This window comes from Cryptotermes secundus, unplaced genomic scaffold (genome assembly GCF_002891405.2).
Source record: "Cryptotermes secundus unplaced genomic scaffold, Csec_1.0 scaffold146, whole genome shotgun sequence".
Classification (NCBI taxonomy): domain Eukaryota; kingdom Metazoa; phylum Arthropoda; class Insecta; order Blattodea; family Kalotermitidae; genus Cryptotermes; species Cryptotermes secundus.
The window spans coordinates 1,328,689-1,356,523 of NW_019733838.1; the positions used below are offsets into that span (position 1 = coordinate 1,328,689).

Here is a 27,835-nt window from a genome sequence, read left to right on the forward strand (position 1 = left end):
TTCTCGGCAAGAACAATGTCTTTGCCATCACGTCTACAAACCAAGCGTCTTTATGGAGCCTCTACCAACGCCCTGCCCTGAAGTCTGGTATTCCTGCGATTCAAATATATGCACCGTTAACAATTTCATTCTCGCTTCTTGGATTCTGACTAGTTTCTGGCCTGCTTTCCTTATTTTTAAGATATAAAGGAGGCTTATGGTATCGCCTTGCTGTCTGCGTCTCTCCATCTATCTCTACATTCCTCCTAATTTTGTAGGCGTGTAAGATCACCTTGCTGTCTGTGTGTCTCTGTATCTCCCTTATCTTTTTCTTCGTATTCTGCTTGTTTTGTAGATATCGTGGCTTAATTTTCACATCTACACGGAAGAGCTGGAGTAGGAATCACAGTATGCAACTTTATTTTTCAGAGAATTTAGTGATGCTCATTGCGTGGACGTTGTTTAATATCCTATCCGTACCGTGATCGCTTTCATATTTAATGGATAGCAAATTAGCTTCGTTGTTTCAGAAAACTGTGTTCAGTCACTGTAGCGCGACTGGAAACGAACCAGTGGTAGTGAATTCATGAAACTTATGTACGTATGTACCCTTTGGCCGTGACGGTAGCTTCTGTTTCTATGGGGCACCTCCCCGTTCACTATTTTAAAAGGGTGTACATTTCATTGCCATTATTTTTTGTACTTATGTGCTCTGGTGAGAAGTGAACTTCTGGGAAGTTGATGAATTCTCTGATTCCATGGCTACTTTCCTTACAGTGTGGTTGACCCCGCTCAAACAAACAAAAACAAACTCCATGGCCTGTAGTCCGCAAACGAACTATACCGACCGAGCGACCGCCGCTTGTCGGCGAAGTCATTGTCACCTTTTGCGGATAGAAGGTGTCACCTGGTCAGTGCAATGAATCCCCACGGTTGTTAATTTCGGTTTTCCAGACCGGAGCCGCTGTTTCCTTACGACAGCTCCTCAATTATCCTCACGAGGTTGAGTGAATCCCGTTTCAGATCCACTGCTTCTCAGAAAATCTGGTAGCTCCGGGAATCGAACCCGGACCTCTGGATCTGTAGCCAGGAACTCTGACCACTAGACCACAGAGGCGGTCGGTTGCTCCCGCTCACAGGAGACATCTGTTAGCGAGATGATCAAGTATTGTCTGATAGTTTGACTTCTTTTCATAAAGCATGTTTTTACTCGGTTAATGTTGGATGACCAAGAATTATGTTATTGTTTACTCCTTTCACTTGCTCTCTGATCGTTTTGAAGACAGTTCTGTGAGTGCTGGACGGGAAGCTCGAAGCCTGTTCTTGTACTGCATATGTTCTGGAGACAGCTGTACTTGTATCAATTTTCTACCCAACTCATCAGTTCGTAACTGCAGTTTCGAAATATATCCCTACCCCTTCCCCTTCTGGCGTCTTATGTTCGATGGATTGCTGGGAGGACAATCTAGGAGTATAGAAGGAAAATGGGGCGTATTCTTATATAAAAGTTGATGTCTTTTTGTGACGTCCTCCTGTCTAAGCATGGAGGACCAAACACAGTGCTTTGCTTGCATTGAACAATGGTCACATAAATCTATGTAATTGGTTGTGCAGCCATTTGCTGTGCCTCTTCTTTTTTATTTTATCCCCTACAGAGACATGTGGATATGTGTGCTTACATGAACTGTGAGTAGATCTAGAAACGTAGACCATTGGTTGGTTGCATTGGAAAAGGGTTAGGCTTTTATACGTACACTCCTCCTCCTGTTGTAATATTCATGTACTGTCTTGTGTGTACATACCGAGGTATTTCATTTGTATTATAGAAAGAACAGTGTAATGGTTTGAAGTGGCGTGAGAACGGGAATGTACTTTTACTTATAAACGATATGTTTTCAGAAGCTAAGTCTTAATGGAGATATTCGTGGCCTATATCTATAACCATCGAAATGTTTTCTTTAAAATTAAAATTAAAAAGTGTAGACATACAAACAATATTTCTCTGTACATACGGTGTTATGTATTTGGAACTTCTACCGTCCAAGTGCAGTGCTCTGGCTGGCTTCAGTTTTCATTTTAAGGACTGGATATCTGTGCAGTAACACTTTGTTTTGCAAATGTTCATTGTTCTGAAGGTAGGAAAGGGTAGAGTAAATTGATAGGGTTACTCAAGTCGAGCTATATTTAGAGATGTTTTCGGTGGGGGATGTTAGTTCAGATTCTGTGTCCTCTGAAGTTCCTATTTGCTGCCTGTCGATTGTTGCTGTTGTTGTAATCCTCCTTAGTTTATAGACACATTGGTTAATACCAGTGATGAACACATGGAGTGTTACCATAACCTGAAATATGGCTTTAAAATTGTCCGTACAGTACCTACAGTGTTAATTTTTTAAATTTTTTTTAATTCGCTTAGTGGGGGGGAGGAGTTCATATGGGTCCACTCGGCACGGCGGCCACTGATTGGCCTATTGTACCTGCCCCGGGTGATTATGATGGTGGTGGAGAATTTGGAGGAATGAAGATTGGCAGGGGAAACTGAAGTACTCGGAGAAAACCTGCCCCAGCCTCACTTTGTCCACCACAAATCCCACTTGACCAGACCCGGAATCGAACCCGGGCCGCCGCGGTGGGAAGCCAGCGACAAACCGCTTGAGCTATGGCGCGGCCTAACTACAGCGGTAGCTACAACAAGTGCTTCGATTCTTGTGTATTTACATGGTAACTTAAGAACTCAAAGGCCAATTACAAAGTCAGCACGAGTAAAGAAAAACAAAACACGCACAAACAAAATACAGAAACGAGGCAGTTTGTGTAATAATAATAATATAATTTCATTAACAGGAATCAGAATCATTATTGAGAAGTGAGGAATGTCTAATGTATACATTTACGATGAGGAACCTTGGCTAGTATAAAATAAGACAAAATCAAACGATTCCAGGTTTAAAATATGTTAATACACAATAATCATAGCAATAGTTCAGTCCAGTTTTTTGTTTATTTACTTGCTTACACAACAGCTCAAAAGCCATATTAATAATAATAAATGCAGGCCCACATATGTAAAGCCTGAGGCTTGCCATTATCATCTCATTACGTCATTGTGTACAACTCACCGCCAATGCCAGCGGAGGTGCGGATGCTTCAATCGTCATTGCAGATATGACCTTTGCCGAAAATAAATTTTAATTTTTGATAGCTTGCATTCTCTGAACGGCCGCTTATATAGCTTCTCGGTATTCTAGGAAATATTGGTTGAATGTTCGTTTACGCGGAAACGTGTTTCGTACTTAGTTGGTCTCAAAGAATCTGCCTCCATGGAAAGGTGTTTGTCATCTCGTTCTAGCAGTGGGTCTACATGTACCAGAAATTACAGCCGGATGTTGTATTGGTTTTAGTATTATCGAAATTTATGCCGAAGACAGAGAAAGGGCTGAATAAATACATCACGTTGGAGGTAAATATATTCATTAAGGCCTAAATGTCCTGTCACGGTAGCCGAGCGGTCTAAGGCATGTACTTCCTTCGCTCGGAAGCCGGGATCGTGGCTTCGATTCCCTCTCAAGTCATGGATGTTTGGTGTATGCGTTTTTCTGTGTTTTTGTTGTCCTTTGTTTAGGTAGAGGCCTTGCGACGAGCTCATCACCCGTCCAAGGAGTCCTACCGACTGTAAAATGATCATGAAACTTAGAAATCAGGTCTATATGTTCCAAAGTGAGAGCGAGAGGGGAAAAAAACAGGCCTAGATAAAGAAATAGTAAATTGTGGAGAATAGTAAGTTGAAAACTAAGATAATGTAGCCTGTTATTGTTGTTGTTGTTGTTGTTGTTATTGGAGAGGGTGGGTTTCCCCATGCACTTAGACCAGATATTGGTCCAGTGTGTGTCCCCCTGTGATATTCTACCAGTCTCTATACCCTACCAGTATTGGTGCGTACCATCAGTCCCGACTCAGCCAGCGAGTTCGGCCTCTACTGGCTCAGCGGTATCTCGATGCTTCCCCCATCTACCAGAGGCGTTAGAGACTACTGTTGGGCGGGAAATGTCCTGAATTTGGCTCAGAGGTCCCCTTGGGACATGAGGTTCTTTTACGTGCCGTAAAGCTACGACACGGGACCCGCGGCTTGAAGTCCCTCCCGGAGGACTTGTTCCATGAATTTTTCCGCCCACGACCTCCGCCGGTTTTGAACCCGCGTACCTTGAGTCACGAGGTGGGAACGTTACCTCTAGACTACGGAGGCCGCTTAATGTAGCCTGTAATCTGAAAAGAAGAAGGATGAGATGACGTGAAATCGAAACATGTGATCGATAATTTTTGGGTTGGTAATGTTTCTGAATTGTATTGGCTCAATAGCGTCGAATGGAAGAATAACAGTGACTGTAGAATTAGCAAGGATATGGAAGGAACCGATCGTCGCCGCTTTCAGTGTAGTATATCATTTTCGTGGCGAGACGAAGGGAACCCTGTAACAATTTCAGTCATAGATATCGATCTTATCCAGATTCGAACCTGAGGCCTCACGAATATGAAGTTGTTCACTGTACCAATACTTTTGGTGGGTTCAGGAGCAAGATTTTTGAATAGCCTTGAATGAATGTATGACTGATTGATGAATAAATTCTTTAATTATTGTTGATTGGGTGGCTGATCACTCTAAATCGTAGGCTGTGCTCCACATTCGCCATGTCGCCATGTTTGTGTGCGCGTCCAGCATACGCTCGCCTGTCTGGAACTTCATTCGCAAGTTGGAGCGTCATAAAAGGTTGGAAAATGAAATGACGAGAAGGAAAGACATTCTGGGAGACTTCAGCAGCATATCGGCAAATGAAATCAGAGGGAGGCGGACCATTCTGCTTGCAGTTTCTTTAAACAATGCCGTAATGAAATGTTCTGTAGACAGGCTACTATTTCCTCATCTCCTTGAAAGTCCTATTTATTCTAATTTATCACTTTTCATCATCGCTCTATGTAACGAAAGACAAAACATAACCATGAATTTTCAACTTCAGAGTTTTCAGCAATATCAGTCTCAAGAGAGTTGGATGATTGTGACGTCAGATACAGCCGATAATAAGAGTTTTCTTGAAACTTGACACCGAAAGTCGCGCTTGACTGGTTTGCATTACAGAAGGTTCCGGGTTCGAATTTCGGCTCTTATACCTACTACCCTGGCACTTTTTTTTGTGATTTTTATTACTTCCTCCGGCTGTGTGCTAGCCTCTGTGGTCTAGTGGTCAGAGTTCCTGGCTACAGATCCTGAGGTCCCGGGTTTGATTCCCGGGGCTACCAGATTTTCTGAGATGTAATGTATCTGGAATGGGATCCACTCAACTCTTGAGGATAATTGAGGAGCTGTTTCAAGGAAATAGCGGCTCCGGTCAAGAAAAACCGAAATTAACGGCCGTGATGATTCGTTGGGCTGACCACGCGACACCCCTCTATCCGCTAAAGTTGGCACTAACTTCGCCGACAAGCGGCGGTCGCTCGGTCGGTATAGTTCGCTTGCGGGCTGAAACCACGGAGTTTAGTTTATGTGCTAGGACAGTGCCTTCATATAGGTCACGACCGCATGCTTTCTTAATCATTGTTCATAATCTCTCATACCCACTATCCTCCTCTGTGCTTAAGCACTAGTTGCTTAACTAAACTCTAGTCATAATTTAAGACTATGAATGAATTTCTTAATTCTGATTCACGAACCGCTGTGGAAGTAAAGTCTGTATAAAGACAATAAATTCTTGGTAGAACTTGTGATGTTTGCCTTCCTCCGAAAGGTTCCATCTGTTCCAAACTACAGCAGTTGGAATGAGATTCATACAAATTGCTGACGTATTTCTGATTTTAGTTTTCACTTGTAGGCCTACAAATGTCCACTACCATTACTTGAAAGTCTTCAGGTATAACCTCAAAATTCTACACTTCCGCTCTTTATAATTTTTTAACGTATGAAGGGCACGCGGTAGCGCAGTTGGTTGAGGCACTGTGCTACAAGCCGGAGCGTCACGGGTTCGATTCCCTATGACGTCTTTGGATTTTTCAATTTGGATAATCCTTCCAACCGCACTATGGCCCTGGGGTCCACTGACAACCTCATCACCATCTATGACCCAACTGTCCAGTAAATGTGGGAGCCTCGACGTCTCACAATCCTATGGGCCTCCACGGCTTGTTACAGGGATACCTGTACCTTTTTCTTTTGCCTTACTGCTTATAAATATTCACATAAATATACTCGTATATATGTATAAGATACCGGGATATCATAGTCGGTATAGCGTCTGGCTACAGGCTGGACGACCGACGGATTGGAGTTCGAGTCCCGGTAGGGTCAAGAATTTTCCCCATCGGCTGTGGGGCCACCCAGCCTCCTGTCCAATGGGTACAGGGGCTCTTTCCCCGGAGGTAAAGCGGCAGGAGTATAAAGCTGACCACTCACCTCCAACCAGTGCCGAGGTGAAGAAAATGTCGATGTATGTATCCACTCCCCCATACGCCTTCATGGCGTAGTGCTTAATTAGTTAAGCACAGGGACAACTTTACCTTTACGTGGTTATAATTAAGACCTGTCTCCGCATTGTGGCCCACATGCTGCGTACAATGCCTCAGTACATATTTCCATAATGAATACCAGGTAGGCCTACGGTTCACGCGGCCGCCATGTTGTTGGTTTACATGCTACAGAGATATGTAAAAGCTATCTTAACGTCCCTGTTCTGTAAGGAGCCAGTGATGACACGTGAGGAACCAGGTTGTGGTGATGAGGTGCCTGGCCAGTGCTGTTGCGCACCGCAGCGGCCGGTGGTGAGTTCGTAAGAATGAGACGGCAATAGCAGGAGGAAACCCTGCTTCACTCTCATCACGAATCACACTTCAATTCCCCCGGGACTCAACGCACATCTTCACGATGACAATGTCTATATTTCTAGAAATGAGAATTCCAGATTTCGATGCTCTGTAGTGAGTGGCGATTAAGTTAGTCGCACGATCGCCATGTTGACTTTCATGGTAAGGAACTGAAATAGATATATATAGGAAACTGAAACAGGCTTTGATACAGTGCCCTTCTTACCAGGTTTCATGGTAACCTCTCGGGGTAAATAATAATAATAATAATAAATAAAAGTGTGCATGAGTGAAACAAACAAACAAACAAGCCCGTCTGTTCTTTTAATTTTATAAAATGTTATCAGTTATTGTATTTATATGCGGAAATGGAGCATAAATTAAGAAAAACAAAGTTGATACCCTAAAAGTCAAGCGATATACACGTAAATGAAAATAGCCCAAATGGGGTTTCAAGGGATATACCAGGTGAACTAAAACTGTAAACGTCCTGTCACTCAAGTGCACCTACCCACTTTTGTTTTGTATTATTATTATTATTATTATTCACAGAGATACTGGGTTTTCGGACTTTGTCCATCGTCTGGATATTAAATAACTAAGAAAAAAAACGTTTCGGAAACTGGATCTGTTTTCGTCCTCAGGTGAGGAAAGACACCTACTCTGTTGGGTCCCTTAGAAACAGCTAGCCTCAATCACTGGATTGAGGATTGAGGTAACCCTTTGTAAGGGACCCAACAGAGTAGGTGTCTTTCCTCACCTGAGGACGAAAACAGATCCAGTTTCCGAAACGTCGTGTTTTTCTTAGTTATCTTAAAAAAACAGGACGATGGACAAAGTCCGAAAACCCAGTATCTCTGTGTTATACACCATCGTCAGAATCCTATAGTATCTAATATTATTATTATACATGAAATGGCTGATGATCGCGCCAGAGAATGGCTGTGTTGAAGTTTCTTTCTTCATTGTTCAGGGAATCGTCTTCGGCTCATTATGCACTAAACGCCTCATGGAGAAGAAACTGAGGAGGCGCGCGTTTTGGAAAAAAGAGAGTAAGTTGAATTATGCGTTTGGAAATCCGGGATGGAAGGTTACAAGGTGGCACTGGTGCCCCGAGGCGAAGGAATCAGGTTCTCATTGCGACTTTGAGTTTCATCACGCGCTACTCATAAATCCATCGACTTTGCCGTATTTTCCCTGCCCCTTGCCAGTCCATCACTCTGTGACATGCAGCGATCTGAAACCTTCCACCGTGATAGGTCAAGGCGAGCGACCCGCGACGTCCGGAGTGTGCTACTCTGCCCACACTATCCGATTGAGGCGCTCACGAAGTTCCGACCGTGACCACACTGTTCTGCAAATGTGCAGCGCTTCAGCTGGCAAATTTCAGATCCCTTAGGGCCACACGATTGCTGCACATTCCGGAAAAAGGGAAGGACACAAGAAGCAAACTGAGAAGGAAAAGAAATATAAAGAGACAAACAGACATATTCTTCTTTATAACTTTAATATATGAGCCGTGATAGCGACTGGCTAGGGGCTGGACAGCTGAGGGGTAGGAGTTCGAGTTCCGATAGGGTCAAGAATTTTCTCTTCTCCAAATCGCCCAGACCGGCTCCGGGGTCGACCCAACTTCCTATCCAGCGACACGGGCTTGAACCTGATATCTCACGTCCATCTAGTTCCGAGGTCAAGAAAATGTGTGTCTATACATTCACTCTCCCATGCCCTTCATGGCGTAGGGCTTAATTAGACAAGCCCAGGGACAACTTTTCTTTTTTTCCTTGGCACTACAGCCCCAGTGGGCCTAGGCCTACCTCCATGAACTTCTCTGTTCACTTCGGTTTTTCTTGATCTTACACATACGGTAGGACTCCTAGCACGGGTGATCAGCTCGTCGCAACGCCTCTACCTGTACACAAACACAGAAAAACGCACACACACAAACTAAACATCCATGCCCTGAGTGGGATTCGAACCCACGATCCCGGTTTCCAAGCGAGCGATGACAGTACATGCCTTAGACCGCTCGGCTACCGTGACCGGCTCAACTTTAACTTTACCTTATAACTTTAATATAGACACTGTAGGCCACATAGCATTCCAACTTCGCCAGTCACAGAGGTTACTTCCTTGAAAAATGCCACGGGTTTCAAGACCAAAAGCTTATGGGAAACTGGGAGTTAGGGGAACCGAGGCAGTTGTCAGCAGTCATCGGAACCTAATTTAGTTGTGTGTTCCTTCGCTGATCACAAAGAATACGTAATAACATGTTAATGTGTTCAGTTAACGTAGGCTGTATTAATTAGAACAGTGAATTGGAGCCAGGCAGTTTTCTCGATTGCTGAGAGTGACCATGACATGAGTGTCCTCGCCCTCTTAGCGCAGCAGGCATTCTTTCCATATGTACACAATTTTAAAAGTACGAATTCATAAAATCAGATACTGACTGGTGTTGGAAAAACTACCTAGAACTTGAAAACGGCGGACATTTGGCTAGAGAAGGACGGGGTGCAGTATAGGCCTACATCGAGTGTCCGGAAAGCCGTCACCTCTGAACACTCGCGTGCTCCTCATTACTGGGTCTGAATGGGTCAGTCTCTACTGCTCGTACCTTGACCTTACATCATGTTTATTGAAGTGATGTGTTTTTTATCTTGGAAAGTTCATGGCAAATAAGCACTTGCATCTGGAGTCAGTGTGGCAACCGCCGTAAGGCAGTGGCAGGGCTTCCGGTCCTTCGATGTTTCCAATTCATAGCCCCGTCAAATTCATGTAAGAGTTTGACTGCCGGTATATTCAACTTCGGGTTTCGCCAGTCCCTTTATGTTAGTTGTCATGGCTAAACTATAGGTTGTCGACTTCGTTTTCATGTGCATTTTTCACCAAGTGAATAAATTGACATCATGTTAGGTAGTTCCTGTTTACTCGCTGTCAGTCCAGTATAATTCTAGATTTACAGGACGTCGTATAAAACTATGAAATTCCTCAGACAGCTCATGTTACAAAATTTCGAAATTGACATATGAAATTAATATTTCAATAGGCTTCTCCGTTTATATCAGAAATATAATTCAGTGTGGCGAATATTTGAAGACTTACAAGCGAAATTGCATGTAGTGTCATCAACTTTGCATCGTTACAGTACGTTTTGCACTAAGTGAACATCGAAGCGAACGTGGTATGTAAAATCAGAAAGAAATAATTTGGTAAAAACGCATACTCCAGTGGAGTACAGGTTTCACTGTTTCTCATGGGTTCGCCAAAGAAAATTGGATAACATTTTTCTCTGATAGTCTGGTTATCAGATCAGTCTGTTACCCAAGATTTACTGCAGATTCAGGAACACTGATGATGAAATTCATGGGATGAGGGCTTGGAAAGAGGGTAACAAAATTTCTTCGCTCCCAGCCCCCCTCCCCCAAAAATACTTTTTGACATACAAACCACAGCCTGGGATACGTTCCATGCATTTCTAAATCTCCCGCCATTTGTAAAATTCACACGCTGCTTTTTATACTTTCCTCTTCCCTTTTCCGTTGATGTTTCGTATCGAAATGGAAATGAGTTGCTATTCTCTAAGGATTGAGTGGTGTAAAGAGGTTTTCTGCTACCCAAACTGTGGGTTGACAGTCCAATCTTAGAAAGAGTGTGTGAATTCTTCATTTCTTATCGCAATTCATGCCGCATTCCTGTACCGTAACAATATGCATGAGGACTGGAAATGAACACGACAAAGCACATACCAATAATACGGGAAACAGTCACGGAAAGAAATTGAGGAACTGATGTAAACAAATTCAATCGATACATTTCTTGAACGAAGCACCGGTACTTAATTAAAATACTGCCACGTACTCTGTATCTTCCGCTTCCTGTTACATCCACCGTACGTGTAAACAGCGGTTTTTAGATCTTCTAACGTAACAGATGTAATTTGAAAATTCTCAGATGTTTCTGTCATGTAGCTATAAGTACACACTGCTCTCACGTGCGGCGCTGTTACCTGGACAATGAAGTTCACGGCAAACCCATCCGCCAAGGCGATATCCTTGTGACTGAACTGCAGACGAAATCAGAGTGGAACAAATGTTTTTGGAGAAACAGATTCCCCGCCTTGACGGAATACAAGGAAGCAGAACCCTGCGATTAATGAGTTGCAGACCCACTGGAACAAAGGACCGAGAGTGACCATTGAAAAAAATATTTTGTACAGTTGAGGCCGGACCGGGCCACCAGTCCCACTGCTTAATAATGTTGTTTTATATTATTATTATTATTATTATTTCCTTGCCAAATATTAGTATAATGCTGAAATCCAAAAGGATGGGGTAGGCGTGGCATTAGCATTGATGTGAGAGAAGATGAATCCATGGAAATCTTTTATCTGAAAACCTGGAAGAACGAGACAATTTGATAAATTTAGGTATAGAAGGAGGATAATATTGACACGTATCCGGGGTGTGCGTGACAAATATGACGGGTTTTGGATTTGATGATCAGATTTGTTGGACCTTTATACTGTACAACTGGTTACAACAGTTCCCAAATCACTATCTGACACACTGTCACCTTCTTCCGACTGGACACTTCACGAGAACTATTTCTGACTTCCAACTGAACTCCCTTGTACTCCGTTGTACTCCTTCAGTTCTCCGGACTGTGCCATGTTGTAATTCCTCAGCACAGAACCCACGGAAAATACTGTCTTTTGTTGTCAAGAATGCGTGTTTATTGGTCCGTTACGTAGCAGTCGATGTCATATTCTTGAGAGCATAACTTCGGGAATGTGTTTACCGAGCCGTTGCCTAGCACTGGATATGTGCGTCACAATACTCAATATTGGAATAATATTGGAATTCAATATGGGGAATAAAGCGCGGCCGGCGTGTAAGGCTGACAACCTTACTGCCATCTTCGAGCCAATTGTCTAGATAATGTGGGACCCTCAACGTCTCACAACCCTATGGGCCTCCACGACCTGGTGCAGGGATAGCTTTACTTTTTACCTTTTTACTTTACTTTTTACTCTTAAACATTTTCGAATGCACCAGTAATTCACCAGTAATCATTACTTACTTACTTACTGATGGAGCTGAACCGTTCTGGAGGAGCCGCCAGTTCTGCAGCTACTCAAGAATTTCCCAGCATTTTATGGAACCCGAAGGTTCATTACCGTATTCACAAGAACCCTCCACTGGTCCCTATTCTGAGTCAGATCAATCCAATCCATCCCATCCTATCTCTCTGAGATCCAGTTTAATATTGTTCACCCACCTACGCCTTGGTCTTCCCAGTGGCCTCTTTCCATCTGGCTTTCCCACCAATATCCTATACGCATTCTTCGTCTCCCCCATTCGTGCTACATGCCCTGCCCACCTCATCCTTTGACTTGATCATTCTATTTATACTTGGAGAAGAGTACAAGTTATGAAGCTCCTCATTATGCAGATCTCTCCAACTTCCTGTCACTTTATCTCACTTCGGTCCAAATATTCTTCTCAACACCCTGTTCTCAAACACCCTCAGTCTGTCTTCCTCCCTTAATGTCAGAGACCCAGTTTCACACCCATACAGAACCACAAGCAAAATTATAGTTTTGTATATTCTAATTTTTATGTTACAAAAATGAACACCAGTATTCATTACAGGCACAAATTTTAATTTATATTTCTTTATGTCAGTTTAGGTCTTATAAGATCGTTTACGGTCTAAAGCACGAACCGTCTTTGCCCTCTCCAACGCTGGTATCGTGGGTTCGAATCCCACTCGAGTAGGCATGGATGTGTGTGTGTTTGCGTTTATTCTATGTTTGTGTTGTTCTTTGTGTAGGTAGCGGGATTACTGTGGGCTGATCCCCCGTCCAAGGAGTCCTACCGACTGTGTGTAAATTAAGAAAATGAAAAGGCTGCTGACGTCCAAAGGACCATAGAGCCATAGAGAGAGAGGGAGCACAGTGGTTCATTTACACCACCTGCGTTATCATTAAAATACTTCGCAGTTTGCTCACAAAATTTATGTGTTTTATATGATAACGTGAAATAAACAGCGGTTATTTCTCCAAACAGCGTTAACTATTTGGTCTGTAAGGGATATAATGGAAATACAGTGTTATTTTCTATGAGATAAATCAGAATTTTTAAATATTGCTTACATAAACCTAGGATAATGAACACTCTTCGCTCCTTGGGCAGCGTCCATCGTCGAAGCTGACGCAATTTTGCAGGTCCGTCCCGCAGTTTCTTTCTTGCTTCAGAGGTTTGAAATAAACTGTGCATATTGCTGAAGAATCTACGTAACCATGCAAAACATGTCTGGTTTTAACACTGCAAAGCAATATGATTTTCCACGCTTCAGATTTGAAAAGGAAAGGGAAGGTGACGCCGCTCACATTGCGTTTGTCACGTTCCGTGACTACCTTCGTCACCAATAACAGCGAGTGACGGAAGTGGTCTGTTGCCTCATCAATTAGACAGTACCTGTGGGACTCGGTCTGCTCTTCCATCGGACTCGCTTCGCTTTACTATCACTCTTCTGTTGTTTCCCATCTCCGGCGTGTCACGTTTCATTCTGCCGTAGATTACTTGACCTTCTCTCCTACAGCCCCGATCTCTGCGTCAGAGAACTTGAGGCCGTTGCTTGTTTCATCGGAAAACTGAAGGACAAAGTGAACTTGGTACTACCTCATAATTTTCCTGGGGAGTAAAGCGCGGCCGGCGCGTAAGGCTGACAACCTTACCGCCATCTTTGAGCCGATTGTCTAGATAATGTGGGACCCTCAACGTCTCACAACCCTATGGGCCTCCACGGCCTGTTACAGGGATAGCTTTACTTTACTTTACAGTGTAGGCAGCTTGGGAGCCAAGATAGCTCAGTCGGTACAGCCACTGGCTGCGGGCTGGAGGACGTAGGAGTCGAATTTCAAGTCCCGGTGGGGCAAGAATTTTCACTTCTCAATGTCGTCCAGACCGGCTCTGGATTCCACCCAGCCTCCTATACACTGGGTACCGTATCGTGGGCTTTTTCCTGGTGGGTAAAGCGGCCTGGGCGTGAAGTTGACCACTCACCTCCAACTAATTCCGAGGTTAAGAAAATATGGATTTATATATCCACTCCCCCCATACGCGTTCATGGCATAGTGCTTAATTAGTTAAGCACAGGAACAACTTTACCTTATCCTATCAATGTTGGCAGCCATGCCAGGTCGCCTGCTGCCCAACATTAGAAGAAACGCGGGTTGAATCTGTAACTGCAGTGGAGAGCACATTTCTCTCAGATGCGTTGTTTACAATTCCGAATGCCTGATTTGCCTTGGTGTCAGTTTATTGCAGATACAAATCTATTGTTACTTAGCAAATAACGCTCTACACAGTAAGATGTTTTTATGTAAGGTTTGATGTTTTCACGGCGGTGACTATAAAGAAAGCGGTCTTCTGGGATGTGGCGCCGTGTAGATGTGGTGTTAACCGACGTTTCAGAGGAACGTATCGCCTCCATCTTCAAGGTAGAACGTCAGTTAACACCACATCTACACGGTGCCACATCCCAGAAGACTGCTTTCTTTAAGATGTTTTTATTTGCATTTCGTTAATTAGATGTTATATTTCGAAAAATATCTTCCATCACTCGGTCAAAATAATGTGTGTATTTTCCATTACACTCTGATTTTTATTTGAGATACCGCGTGAAAGATTTCCGTTTGCAAGAGGAGCTTCACAATCTGCCATTAGGCCATGTAGCACGTTGCGAGATGCGAGAAATATTCGCAGATTTGTTACCACCAAACCTCAAGCGCAGAGACCATAGCGAAGACGAAGGCTTACATGCGATGATATTATTAATATGGATTTGAAGGACGAGAGTTTGAGGGCGCGGAGAGACAGGTGAGTGATGGACAGTTGAGTACAAGGTAATGAACCTTCGGGTTCCTAGGGAAGGGGATATCTTGAGGAGCTGAGCGACTATTAACTAACTCCATGGAGCTGAGCCCTTCTCGACAAGCCGCCAGTTGTGCAGCTTCTCAACAATTTCCCAACATTTTATGGAACCCGGATGTTCATTACCGCGTTCACAAGAGCCGTCCATATCATCCTCCTTGACTTGATCATTCTAATTATACTTGGAGAAGAGTACAAGTTATTAAGCTCCTCAGTATGCAGTTTTCTCCAACCTCCCGTCACTTCATCCCTCTTCGGTCCAAATATTCTCCTCAACACCCTGTTCTCAAACACCCTCAGTCTATGCTCCTCCCTTAATGTCAGAGACCAGGTTTCACACCCATATAGAACACAGGCAAATTATAGTTTTGTATATTGTGATTTTGGGGGGCACACGATAGCGTAGTTCGTTGAGGCACTATGGTACAAGCCGGAAGGTCGCGGGATCGAATGCCGCTGAGCTGGATTTCATCCTTCCAGCCGCATTATGGCCCTGGGGTCGACTTAGCCTCTAACAGAAATAAGCACCAGGAATATTCCTGGGGGTAAATGGCGGCCGGCACGTAAAGCTAACAACATCACCGCCATCTGTGAGCCGATTGTCTAGAAAATGTGGAGCCTCAACATCTCAAAGCCCTATGGGTCTCCACGCCCTGTTTCAGAGACACCTTTACTTTTTACTTTCTTTTATCACCGCCATCTGTGAGCCGATTGTCTAGAAAATGTGGAGCCTCAACATCTCAAAGCCCTATGGGTCTCCACGCCCTGTTTCAGAGACACCTTTACTTTTTACTTTCTTTTATCACCGCCATCTGTGAGCCGATTGTCTAGAAAATGTGGAGCCTCAACATCTCAAAGCCCTATGGGTCTCCACGCCCTGTTTCAGAGACACCTTTACTTTTTACTTTCTTTTTTTCCTAGTTTTATGTTCTGATTTTTACGTTTTTAGACAGCAGGCGAGAAGACAAAAGGTTCTGGACTGAATGGTAGCAAACATTACCCGAGTTCAGTCTCCACTTAATTTCCTCCTGAATCAGGTTTTGATTTGTTGTAGTCGTTCCCAAATATCTGAACTGTGCCACACTTTCAGAGGATCTGTTAGCTATCTTTATGTCATGCTTTTGCCCTCCATTTTGGTGACGAGACAGACTTAGTTTTCTCTGTGTTTACTTCTAGACCAACCTCCTTACTTGCGTCAATTAGAGTTTCTCTGTTCTTTCCTTTGGTATTTATGTGATTCTCTAACAGATTTACGTCAGCACAGACCGACAGATGATGTGTCCTATTTAATTTCAGTCCCACTTGTTTTCCCTGGAATTTCCTAATGGCATATTCTAAAGCAAAGCTGAAAAGCAGTGGCAATAAAGCATCTCCTTGCTTTAGACCAATCTGTATAGGAAAATTATCATACAAGTGTTAAATGTACAGACTTTCTTATGGGTTTCATTTAAACACATTTTAATCTATGAGAATATTGTACAACACTTCCCTCTTAACTGAATCATAGACTTTCTTGAAGTCTATTGTCTCATTGTACTCCCGTTTCTTTTCCAGTATCTGACGAATGCAAAACATCTGATCAGTGGTCGATCTGTTATGTCCAAACCCGCACAGATGACCCCTAATAATTTCACCTAAATATGGACTTAACATTGAGAGAAGGATATTGCATAAATAATTTTGCATGAAGTTGATAATAGTGATATTCGACGATAATTACTACAGTCAGTTTTATAGACTTCTTCCACTGATCAGGCAGTTCTTCCTTACTCCAAATAGAATTAACGATTTCATGGATTTCAGGCCGTAATGTTTCACCTCCTGCCTGAATTTGATCCCTACCTGGCGATTTATACCGTTTCAATTTTGCAGTAGCACTTTCAACCTCAAAAGGGCAAGGATCAGGTGTTTACGGCTCAGCTGTGTGCATTTCTATCTACGTAACATCACTGACCCTATGTACGTACAATAACAGAGAAGCAGTTCCTCCACCTATTTAAGATATTGCGGGAATCTGCAAGCAGATCACCATTGTCATCCTTCACTATGTTACTGCTAGGCTGGTAACCCCTCATAAACTCACTTATTCCTCTATACAGGTCTATAATGTTCTTGTTCTTACTGTTCGTTGCAACTCATTAATTTTGTCTTTCAGATATTCCCCCTTTTTGTTCCTGAAATGCCTGCTGGTTTCACGTCTTATATTGTTCAGAGTATCCCCATTTAACTCGTTTGGATCCTGTAACCACTGGAATTTGGATTGTTTCCTTTTGTCTAATATTTTTGAATATCCTTCATCGAAATATCCACCTCAGTGTCCAAGTTTTCCAAAGCCGCGAACCTATTTGAGATTTCAACACAATACTGCTCTTTACCGTCTACCTCATTTAATTTCTTGAGATTGAACCTCTCCGTATGAACTCTGTGTGATGTTTGTTTACTCTCCCTAACCTTTGCCACCACCAGACAGTGGGCTGTATCACAATCTGTTCCCCTGAACAGTCGGACATCAGGTACACTTGAGTGCCGTCTCCTGTCTATAGAAATATGTTCAGTGTGATTTTCAGTCTTTCCATCAGATGTCCAAATAAATTTATGGATGTTACGATGTGGTAACATTGTACTTTTGACCGTAAGATTTTTTGATGTGGCAAACTTTACTACTTAACTCCATTATCATTACTAATTTCATACAAACTCTCATTCCCAATTGTTGGTTTGAAAATGTCTTCCCTCCCTACTTCGGCATTGAAATCTCCTAACAAAGTTTTCATATGGTACGTCGGGAATTTATCAAATACAAGTTCTAGTTCTTCGTAGAACCTGTCCTTTATATCATCAATTTTATCCTCTGTTTGGGCATGAACATTCATAAAGATATCACACTGGCGACCTCTTAGTATAATATGCGACATCCTGTCACTAACGAACTCTACCTCCTTAACTGCTGATATGATTCTCTTATGTACGAAAAAACTGTAGCTAATTCATGAGTCTTATTCCCTTTCCATAGAAGAAATGTATATTCGCCTGCTGGTTCAGTTTCACCTCCGTCCCACCTGACCTATACTCCCACCAATCTATCTTATACTTTGACATTGCTTTCGCAACTGCCCTGCGCGAACCTGCCTTATGGAGAATTCTGACATTCCGCGGTGCCAAAGCTCATGTCCGTTTTCCGTAGCCTAGGGCATTTATCTAAATAATCCGTCCATGTTCGAGGTCCTTTGTGACATTTCGTAAGAAGCTTATAATTTATAGTGAGGAGTTGTAGCCCCACGCCCAACCCCCCAAGCGGAAGGACCACCCCTTGTCTGTCAGAGACTGCTTATTCAATATATTCGTATCTATCTGGAGGCCGTCTCCTCCATCAGCAACCTGAGGACGCGCCATGCCGGGATGACAGAGGACCCACTTAATGTCGCTGAGCCACTGTTAGGTTCTTGAAAAGGACTGTCAAGGAGTTTACATTCTGAGGACAATTCACTTTCCAATAGAATAGTTTTTCGTTTCATGTGCTCCTGTTTCAACCAGGTTTTTTTTTTTTTTGTAGTAAGGATTTCCTAAATTCGTTTGTCGTTTAAAAATTGAGTTTCCAAATGTTATGAAGGCTTTTGTTGTTTATCTTCGGAACATTATGAATGTGGAAGTACGGAAAACTACGATAGAGTCTCGGCTTATGATTTCTCGCTGTTGCAGGGAACGTTCAGTGCACGATAGAGATGAAATAATGCTTCATGATGGTGGTGGTTAATGAAACATTAGAACGCATTTTGTTCGCAATGTTTGTCCGCTCTCTTTCTCTCTCTCACTCTCACCGTCTCTTCTCATAACCCCCTCCCCCCCATCTTACTCCCGCATTTCTATGATCTTCAGACCTACAGTCGACGTCATAAAATTTATAACCATTGCTAACATTTACTGCGGAACTCAATGACATCGTTTGACTGTGAAACTTCAGGAAAATTACGTGCTTCAAATTGTCACATAGAACTTTGAGAGTCGTTCATTACAAGTTTTCTCTAGCTTGAAACACTCTCTATATGCTAAATCTATAGCTCTGTTCTTTGTCTTTCGTTACACGTTAAGAATTTATTTTTATATGACTTTCATAATGTGTTGTTGGTAAGTTATTTTTATGGTGATGAAATCGATTTTGGTAGCTTCATGGTACCTCCCCCCCACTTCTTGAGCGAGATTTGATCTTCAGGTTATGTAACTGAATTCCGGGACTTGAGTGCAGTTGCGCCATCTTTGCTTAGGTTAATTACAGGTGGCGGTAGAATTGAAACCGAGTTTTAAAGTAATGAAATTCTTCATGTGGAGTTTGTTGTATTTATCTTCGGTAAATGGAGATGAAACACTTGGACGAACTGAGGAAGACCGTCGTCATATTTACGCCCTATATTGTGACGAGTTCACCGACGTCTTGGAGGAATGGGCTGCCTCCATCTTCAAGGTAGAAGTGTAGTTTACCCTTCAGATAGAATGTCTGATATTAGGGTAAAATGGTAAACGGAAAAGTAAAACTGTCCCTGTGACAGGCCGTGGAGGCCCATAGGGTTGTGAGCTGCCGAGGTTTCCCACATTTTCTCTAGATATCGTATCACGGATGGCGGTGAGAATGTCAGCCTTAGGCGCCGGCCGCCCTTTACCCCCCAGGAAGATTCCTGGTAATCATTTCTATTAGAGTCTGAGTCGACCCCAGTGCCATAGTGAAGCTGAAAGGATTAAGTCAATTGAAAAAATCCGCCTCATCGGAAATCGAACCCGCCACCTTCCGGCTTGTAGCCTAGTGCCTCAACCAATGAGGAAACTTTTTGATTGGCCGAGTAAGAACCGACCACCCAGACATAGAACATTTTGTCCCGCGGAAATGGTTAAATGGTACTGTGAAGTTTTCCTGACAACAAGGTAAAGCTATTCCTGTAACAGGCCGTGACGGCCCATAGGTTGTGAGAAGTCAGGCTCCCACATTTGCTCTAGGCAATCGGCTCACAGATGGCGGTAAGATTGTCAGCCTGACGCGCCAGCCGCCTTTCCCCCCAGCGTAGTTGTTGAGGCACTGTACTACAAGCTTCAAAATCGCGGGTTTGAGTCTCGATGAGGTCACTGGATTCTTTCAATTGATCTAATCCTTCCAGGTCGACTCGGCCTCTGACAGAAATGAATATTTCTTGGAATATTCTTGGGGGGTAAAGGGCGACGGGCGCGTAAGGCTGACAACCTTACCGCCATCTGTTAGCCGATTGTCTAGATGATTTAGGAGCCTCGACGTCCCGCACCTCTATGGGCCTCGACGCCCTGTTACAGGGATATCTTTACCTTACCGAGTTGTCAAAACTTATATAAATAAAGACACGAAGAGAAGTGTCATAAAACATGTCAGCATATGGTGACACATGACACTTCTGATACCAGAATCTCTGAATGATGATGATACATCTGGATCTACTGGCACGATAGTACGAAGCCGCTAGGAACGAGCGCCCTTAAGGAGGGAGCGGCTCTACGTGTTCTAGAGCTCGACTGTAGGAGGAAATGACTCCTGTTGCATGATTCCCACGTTGACTAGTTGGATAGGAGGCTGTTTGGATCTAAGAGCCAGCCTTGAACTTTCCAGATTCATTTACTGCTAGTTACTGTTGCTAATGTTGACGCTAAAGGGGACAAGGGGAAGCGAAGAAGTGAGTAGATGGCAAGTTAGAATAGGATTATTTGGGCCAGTAAAATGCAGGCGACTAAGGGCTGAGCACATGATTAGGGTTAAGGACAAGGGATACGTAAGAGTTTCTGAATAGCGAACACTCGAAACGCCTATGAGATTCAGGACTCGAACGAAGATCGATCTTACTCATGGTCTACGTCAAAGAGGTGCAACATGCAGCATGGTGACATACGGCACAACATGCAGCAGAGCAAATGTTACAGTCATTTGACACTGAAATGTCTGTCTTGTTGCTGCTGCGTCTCCTCCGTCTTCTTCTTCTCCTCCTCCTCCTCCTCCTATTCCTGTTGCGGCCACTAGGAGCATACCTACCTACCACTCGGCGCTACAGCCCTGGATGAGCCTTGGCCTCCTCTACAAACAGTCTCCACTGCTCTCTATTCATCATCTTCTCTATCCATCATTTCACCTTCATTTTCTTCAGGCCCTTCTCGACATCGTCTAGCCATCTCATCCTGGGTTTTCTTTTCTTCTTTTGGAATATGTCTTGGGCTAGTTCGTGCATCTTTTCGGGTTGCAGCATTGTGCGTACATTCCAAGTTATCGCAATATCATTGTTCCTTGTCCTTTGCTTAGTCCGTTTCCCATATGTTCCACTTATCCGAGGCTGGTTGTTAGGTTTCTGAACTAAATTCTTTTAAGAGGATGAGGTTGTTAGCTTCATGCCCAACCCCCAACCTTGAGGACCAGGTTGTCTCACTTAGCCTGGACTCTACCCTTTGACCTTTCCGGCATGGGTGACCCTACCGGTAGTTAAATTACCGCTGCCGTGGCTATCCAGGTCACAGAGCCACGCAAGTCCCACCACCACGACAAGGTGGAGACACTTTTGGGGGAGCTTCCTTTGACAGTGGATCAGCCTGTCGGAAGGCCGCTACCTAACGCAAACAAAATGAACACGGACATCCATGCCTCGAGTGGGATTCCAACTCAACGGACTAAGGCGTTTGATGCCTTAGCCCGCGCGGATACGGTGACTCATCCGCCTAGACTGACAAAATAAATACAGTTTTCAGATGAGTCTTGTCATGTTTCATGTCGCGCCGTATATCGTGTCGTGTTGTGCTTATTTTGTGTAGTCAGTGCCTGAGTTGTTACACTGGGAAACCAAACTGTCTCAGTGTCGTGTCCAGCAGAGCAGTTTGCTAGTAGGCGTGTTTCTTCTAGCCCGATTTCTGAATGTTGCAAATGCATTTCTCATGTCGAGAAAATTATGGCTTGCAAGTGCACAGATCTGCTGCGAACTTAACGTTATGTTTCATTGCGTTATCGTCTGGAGCAGCCGATCTGTCTCTCCGTGCCCAGTAAAGAGATGCGAGAAGATAGTTTTGCAAGAGAAGGAGGAGGAGGAGAAGAAGAAGAAGAAGCGAAGGAGAGCGAGGTTGGGAAGGAACAGACCCGATAGACCTTCTAATTAAAATTAACCCCCGCAAGCTCTACTAATTACAAGGTTTGCTGCGTTTTGCACACGCTACTGATGTTATTGTGTGAAAGCGGAGGAAATGAAAGGGAAGGGGTGTCATCTCCTTCGAGGGGAGAGGAGAGGCACTGTCCCCAGGAGACGTGGCGATGGAAGGCATGTGTTGAATTTAACCATGAGACTTGGGTCTTTAGTCTAAGAAACTGTGACTCTTGCTTGCATCATAACTACTTACGAAACACCGTCTACATTAAAAGAACAAGGTCTCCGAAGAACCAAGTCTCCTTCAAAAACAAAAAATAAGAACTCCGTGGCCTGTAGTCTGCAGGCGAACTATACCGACCGAGCGACCGCCGCTTGTCGGCGAAGTTAGTGTCAAATTTTGAGGATAGAGGATGTCACGTGGTCAGCGCAACGGATCCCAACAGCCGTTAATCTCGGTTTTCTAAACCGGAGCCGCCATTTCCTTGAAATAGCTCCTCAGTTATCCTCACGAGGCTAAGTGGACTCCGTTCGAGACCCACTGCTTCTCAGAAAATCTGGTGGCGCCTGGAATCGAACCCAGTACCTCTGGATTTGTAGCCAAGAATTCCGACCACTAGACCACAGAGGCAGTGAGATCTCCTTGAGATACTCGATTTTATATGCTGAGGCTAGTAGGAATTTATGTTAATAATTATAGTTTCGTGACTCATAGCTGCGCTTAATTTGCAGTAGCAGGCCCTAGATATTTCGACTACGTTATTTTCCGATATAGGATCTCGGGTTTAAGTAGGGCACTGAGGATAATATTTGGATGAAATAGTAGGAGGCTGGAGAAAACTGCATGGCAGGGAGCTTCATACCTTGCACTCCTCGCCAAATATAATTAGAATGACGACGTCAAGGAGGATGAGATGGGAAGGGTGATAGTGAAACAGTGCTCGCAGAGAAGACACTTGTCTGTCGGCCAGTGCTGTTTTGAGGCAGATAGGGCTGAGCGTTGATATGAGGGATCATTAAATCGCGTTTGCACTGTAGCAGCAAGGAGCTTTCTCTCTGTCGTTTCAGATTTGTTTCCTCCACGCCCTTTATGTATCTTCGTGGAGTGGTGATCGGGCCGACAGACAGCGTCTAGGATTCTGCTGCGTATAACAGTTAGGTGGCAACGTTATAATTGTGAGCCCGTCGCGACATTGCACGCCTGACACGCCGTGACTCACTCACACTTGTTTTCCTTGGACGAGAGAGACATGCATGACAGCAACACATGACGTCCATCACTAAGCTATTTTCTTGAATAGTGATTGTTTTCTACATATAGATATGCTGTCATTCGGCTCGGAAAACGTCGTCTTACCTTCTCATCCACAGAAATCCAAAGGTGAAAGAGTGCACAAGAAGTGTAACTTATTGTGCGTCCTTCTCATGCAGCTCTGTAGCTTAGTCTCCTATTCTGACGGTAGAATGGATGTTTCAGAGTGTAAAATGCAGGGTGTATAGGGTAATATTCGGACATAAGATGATTAAGAGGGAATTCGAGAAAATTATTTCTGTATGAAAAGAATGTTTATAATTTTCATTCTTTTCCAAACTTTACAAGATCGAATCCCGATGAGGTGGATTTTTTCAGTTGACCTAATCCTTCGAGCCACATTATGGCTCTGGGATCGACTGAGCCTTTAAAAGAAATGAGTACCAGAAATATTCCTGGGGTTAAAGGGCGGCCGGCGCGTAAGGCTGAGAACCTCACCGCCATCTGAGACCCAGTTGTCTAGAAATTTTGGGAGCCTCGACGTCTCACAATCCTATGGGACTCCACGGCCTGTTACAGGGATAGCTTTACCTTTACTGTCCAATCATTGTTGGCTTCATTAGATAAAAAAAATGTTTGAATCTGGCATGACAACTTGCCCCAGCCAGTTCAGTCCAATCACATCTTTCTAATGCGGAACTGATCGCTTTTGTCGCACGGCGGCCAATGATCTCGTGCACTCAGCTCCACCCATTCCCGCATTAGAAGAAAGTGCCATAGCCTATGTTGGTATGCAGACGGTCCGTGAGTGCTGACGTGCCGCGTGTGTGCTTGTATTCCCAGGGGAAGGAGGGGAAGGCGGTGAAGAGGGTGGGCCACCAGACAGCCCTGGCAGCAAGCTGGCAGGGGATGACGCTTCGTCCGAACCAGTGTCCCCCACTTCAGCGGCAGCAGCAGATTCGCCAGGCGGACTCCAGGAAGACGTCGATGTAGCAGGATCCGTGACTCCAGTAGCGACTGCTCCGGCGTCTCCAGCCACTCCTTCACCAATGGTTGTCGACGAACACGAAACAGAACCGGAAGCTGCCATAACCATGTTACAGGATCCACTAGCTCTGAGGTGAGTTGAGCAGTTCGAGGATCTTTGCTTTTTGTGTGGGGCACGGTATTTGCATCGTGGCTGATCATGTCACTTTATAACCGACCGTGCCATAGCTCAGGCGGTTAGTCAGTGGCGGCCCGAGTTGGAGCCCAGGTCAGGTCATATGGGATTTATGGTGGACAGAGTGGCACTGGGGCAGGTTTTCTCCGAGTACTTCGGTTTCTCCTGCCAATTCTCGTTCCACCGACTGCTCCACACTCATCCTCTGTCATCCAAGGCGGGCACAATAGGCCAATTAGTGGCCGACGTACAAAGTGGACTCAGTCACAACCCAGCCCAAGAAATAAGTCACTTAATGTCATGGGAGTGTGCTACCGATTCTTTGAAGCCTGAAACTGAAATAACAGTTCAAAATTTAGTTCCTACTACACCACAGAGAACACGTATACGTGTGCATTACGAAGACTAACCGGGTAATGATGTTTATAGAAATAGTCGCTTTTTGTTCTAGGAATCACAGACTACGCAAATCATAAATACGCTGTGTTGGCAACATGCAGAACTTGTTACTAAAGCAGGTGGTACATATTGTCACGTGATGGAGTTAACTACACTTGGTCGTCGACTTACGACCGGCCGCACTTACAACCACAAAAAAAAGATGATTAAAATATAAAAGTTTTTAAAAATAAATTATGAAGATGATAAAAAGATTAGAAAGGTTAAAAAATACTGTTAATAAATATATGGCCGACATACGACCAGATCGACTTACGACCTGTCAGTCAGAACGGAAGTCGGTCGTAAGTCTATGACCAAGTGTATAGACGGGTTTGGATTGGTATTCGGATTGATTGAACTCCTACAGAGCCGTGACGACAAGTAATTATAACCGTTTCACTAATTCACACAATTTACACTTCAATTTTCCCAGCCCGCTGTGTCTTCACCAGTTTTCTTGTAACGCTTTCCACCGGCGTACATTGCCCTTCCTCTGGGTTCCCGAACTGTTCCCAGCCTCAGCTACAGAAACTCGCGTCCTGACTTGGTGGATGTCCATCCGGAAGACTAGAGTACCTTGAAGGACCTCAAACATCTTGTTATTGGCTCTTAATTCAGCCTTTGTATCCGTTAGATTGGGATCCGTACTTACGTGACCTCCATTTCTTCTAGTGTGTCATCCATCTTGCCTCAGTTTGACGGAATCAGTTCTATCCAATCCAATTAATCTAGTCAATCCACTCCCAATTCTGACAACAGTTGTTACATGTATGAGTGACTGAAGCACTGTTTTGGATTGGTAATCGGATTTATTGGACTCTTTGATACAGCACGTGACTACACTTTATAATTCACTATTACACACACACACACACTAGTGTCCATAATTACGTCTTCCTTAGCCGTTGATCGGTAGCGGCTTCCAACGACGGACGTTCCACTTCCTCTGGACTCCCGAACCATCCCCGTCCTCAGCTACCAGTTTCTCACATCGACTAAACTGCAGCAGTCCTCTTAACTCACCAACCAACCAGCTCAACTCAACTGGCTTTCAGTGACTGTCCTGCTTATGACATCTCGGCACGGATCGCACAGAGAACACAATTCCATTGTTGCTGTGCAATTTTTACTGTGGAAACATGCTTGTTTTCATAGCCGTTACTTAGCAGCTGTTGTGTATGGCTGCTTCTTTCGCGTTCGTTGCCTAGCAACGGGTATCATGCCACAATATAATGACTGAGCTTCACTGAGTTAATCCCATCGAAATTACCGTCATTTCCTGCTCCTACAGAATTTTGGGGTGGTGAGTGCGCTTTGCGCCTGTGATTTTCCAGTATAAAGGACACTTGACCCTGAAACAATCTAGCTCAGTCGTTCTCAACCTTTGTCAGACCGCAGCCCGGTACCGGGCCGCGACCCGGCGGTTAAGAAAATACTCTTCTAGCTTATAGTGTTTATAAGGTCCGAACTGTTGAAAACGAAATTCTCTGCTGCGGACATAACCGAACCGGCATATAACACGACGTGGGTGTCTGATGTCCAATGTATTGCTATTGTAAACTTCAGTGATATTTGTTTCAAAAATCCTAATGCCAGTTCGGGACAAATACAAGTATTTAATGCGAATTTGTTTATTTATAGCGGCTCCGGTCTAGAAAACCGAAATTAACAGTCTCGGGGATTGTTGCTCTGACCGTGAGACACCCTCTATCTGCTAAAGTTGGCACTAACTTAGTCGACTAGGAGCGGTCGCTCGGTCGGTATAGTTCGCTTGCGGACCAAAACCACGGAGTTTGTTTGTTTCTTTGTTTTNTTATGATCATCATCATCATCTTACGTCCGAAGGCTCTGCAAATCTATGTTATACTATTTCAATGGAAACGTATAATTCCCGTTGTCGAAGAGATACAATTAGTAACCATCACTGATAAAGATGATGTGACGTTGTCCCTATGCCTAATTTATTGAGCACCACTTAATAAGGAGCTGTTATGGATATTGTAGAAAGGAAAAAATCACTTGCCTCTGCTGGAAATCGAACCTCCGCCGTCCAGCCCGTAGCCTGTCGCTATATAGACTACTTAAAAAACACACAAACCCTTATACTATAAGGGGAGTGCTTTTACACATGGTACTGCATGCATAGCAAGGAAGGGATTAGAACATGGCATTTCTTGATCAAGCATTCATACAGGGAGAACTAAGCCATCGCATCGCGGAACTGAGACTTGTTACCTTGTACCGGGAACTCGAATGACGAAACAAGTGCAAGTAATAGGCCTGTGTACCGGAAGCTTTCCCCCACAAGATAATATTCATTGACTGGAATGTGACATGTCGACCGGCTATAGTGCTGACGCAACGTTTAATTGCTGCAGAACTATCTCCTCTGCAGCGCACTTCACTGTACTGCAGTCCTGCAGGAGCGACTCTTCGGAGGAGGAGGTTGTCGCTTCCGCAGGCTGAAAGTGATGGCATAGTAACAGCCGATGGTCGAACGAAGGGTGTAAATGTTGTTGTTGTTGTTGTTATTATTATTATTATTGGGATGAGACTGGCCGCCTCTGTGGTCTAGTGGTCACAGTTCTTGGCTACAGATCCAGAGGTCCGGGTTCGATTCCCTGTGCTACCAGATTTTCTGAGAAGTAGTGGGTCTGGAACGGGATCCGCTAAGCCTCGTGAGGATAATTGAGTAGCTATTTCAGGGAAATAGTTCGGTCTATAAAACCGAAATTAACGGCCGTGGGGATTCGTTGTGCTGACCACGCGACACCCTCTTATCTGCTAAAGTTGGCACTAACTTCGCCGAAAAGCGGCGGTCGCTCGGTCGGTATAGCCCGCTTGCGGACTAAAACCGCCGAGTTTGTTTCTCGTTTTGTGCTGTGAGACTGAGTCCACTTGGTACTGCGGCCACTTCTGGTCTGTTGTATCAGCCCCAGATCTTAGGTGATTGTGGAGCAATTGATGGAATAAAGATTGGTAAGGGAAACCGAATTACTCGGAGAAAACCTGCTCCAGTGTCACTTTGTCCACCACAAATCCCAAATGACCAGACCCGGGCCACCGCGGTGGAAAACCAGCGACTAACCGC

At 44.2% G+C, this 27,835-nt stretch overlaps 1 protein-coding gene across 1 annotated transcript in view; it reads left to right on the top strand.

Moving 5' to 3' along the window:
* The window catches only part of LOC111868199 (protein tiptop), a 549,682-nt gene that overhangs the window by 510,919 nt on the left and 10,928 nt on the right, over positions 1–27,835 (top strand). The window contains exon 2 of the mRNA XM_023858639.2: positions 23,985–24,261. Coding sequence (XP_023714407.1) covers positions 23,985–24,261 — 277 coding nt within the window. The remainder of the gene's footprint in view (positions 1–23,984; positions 24,262–27,835) is intronic.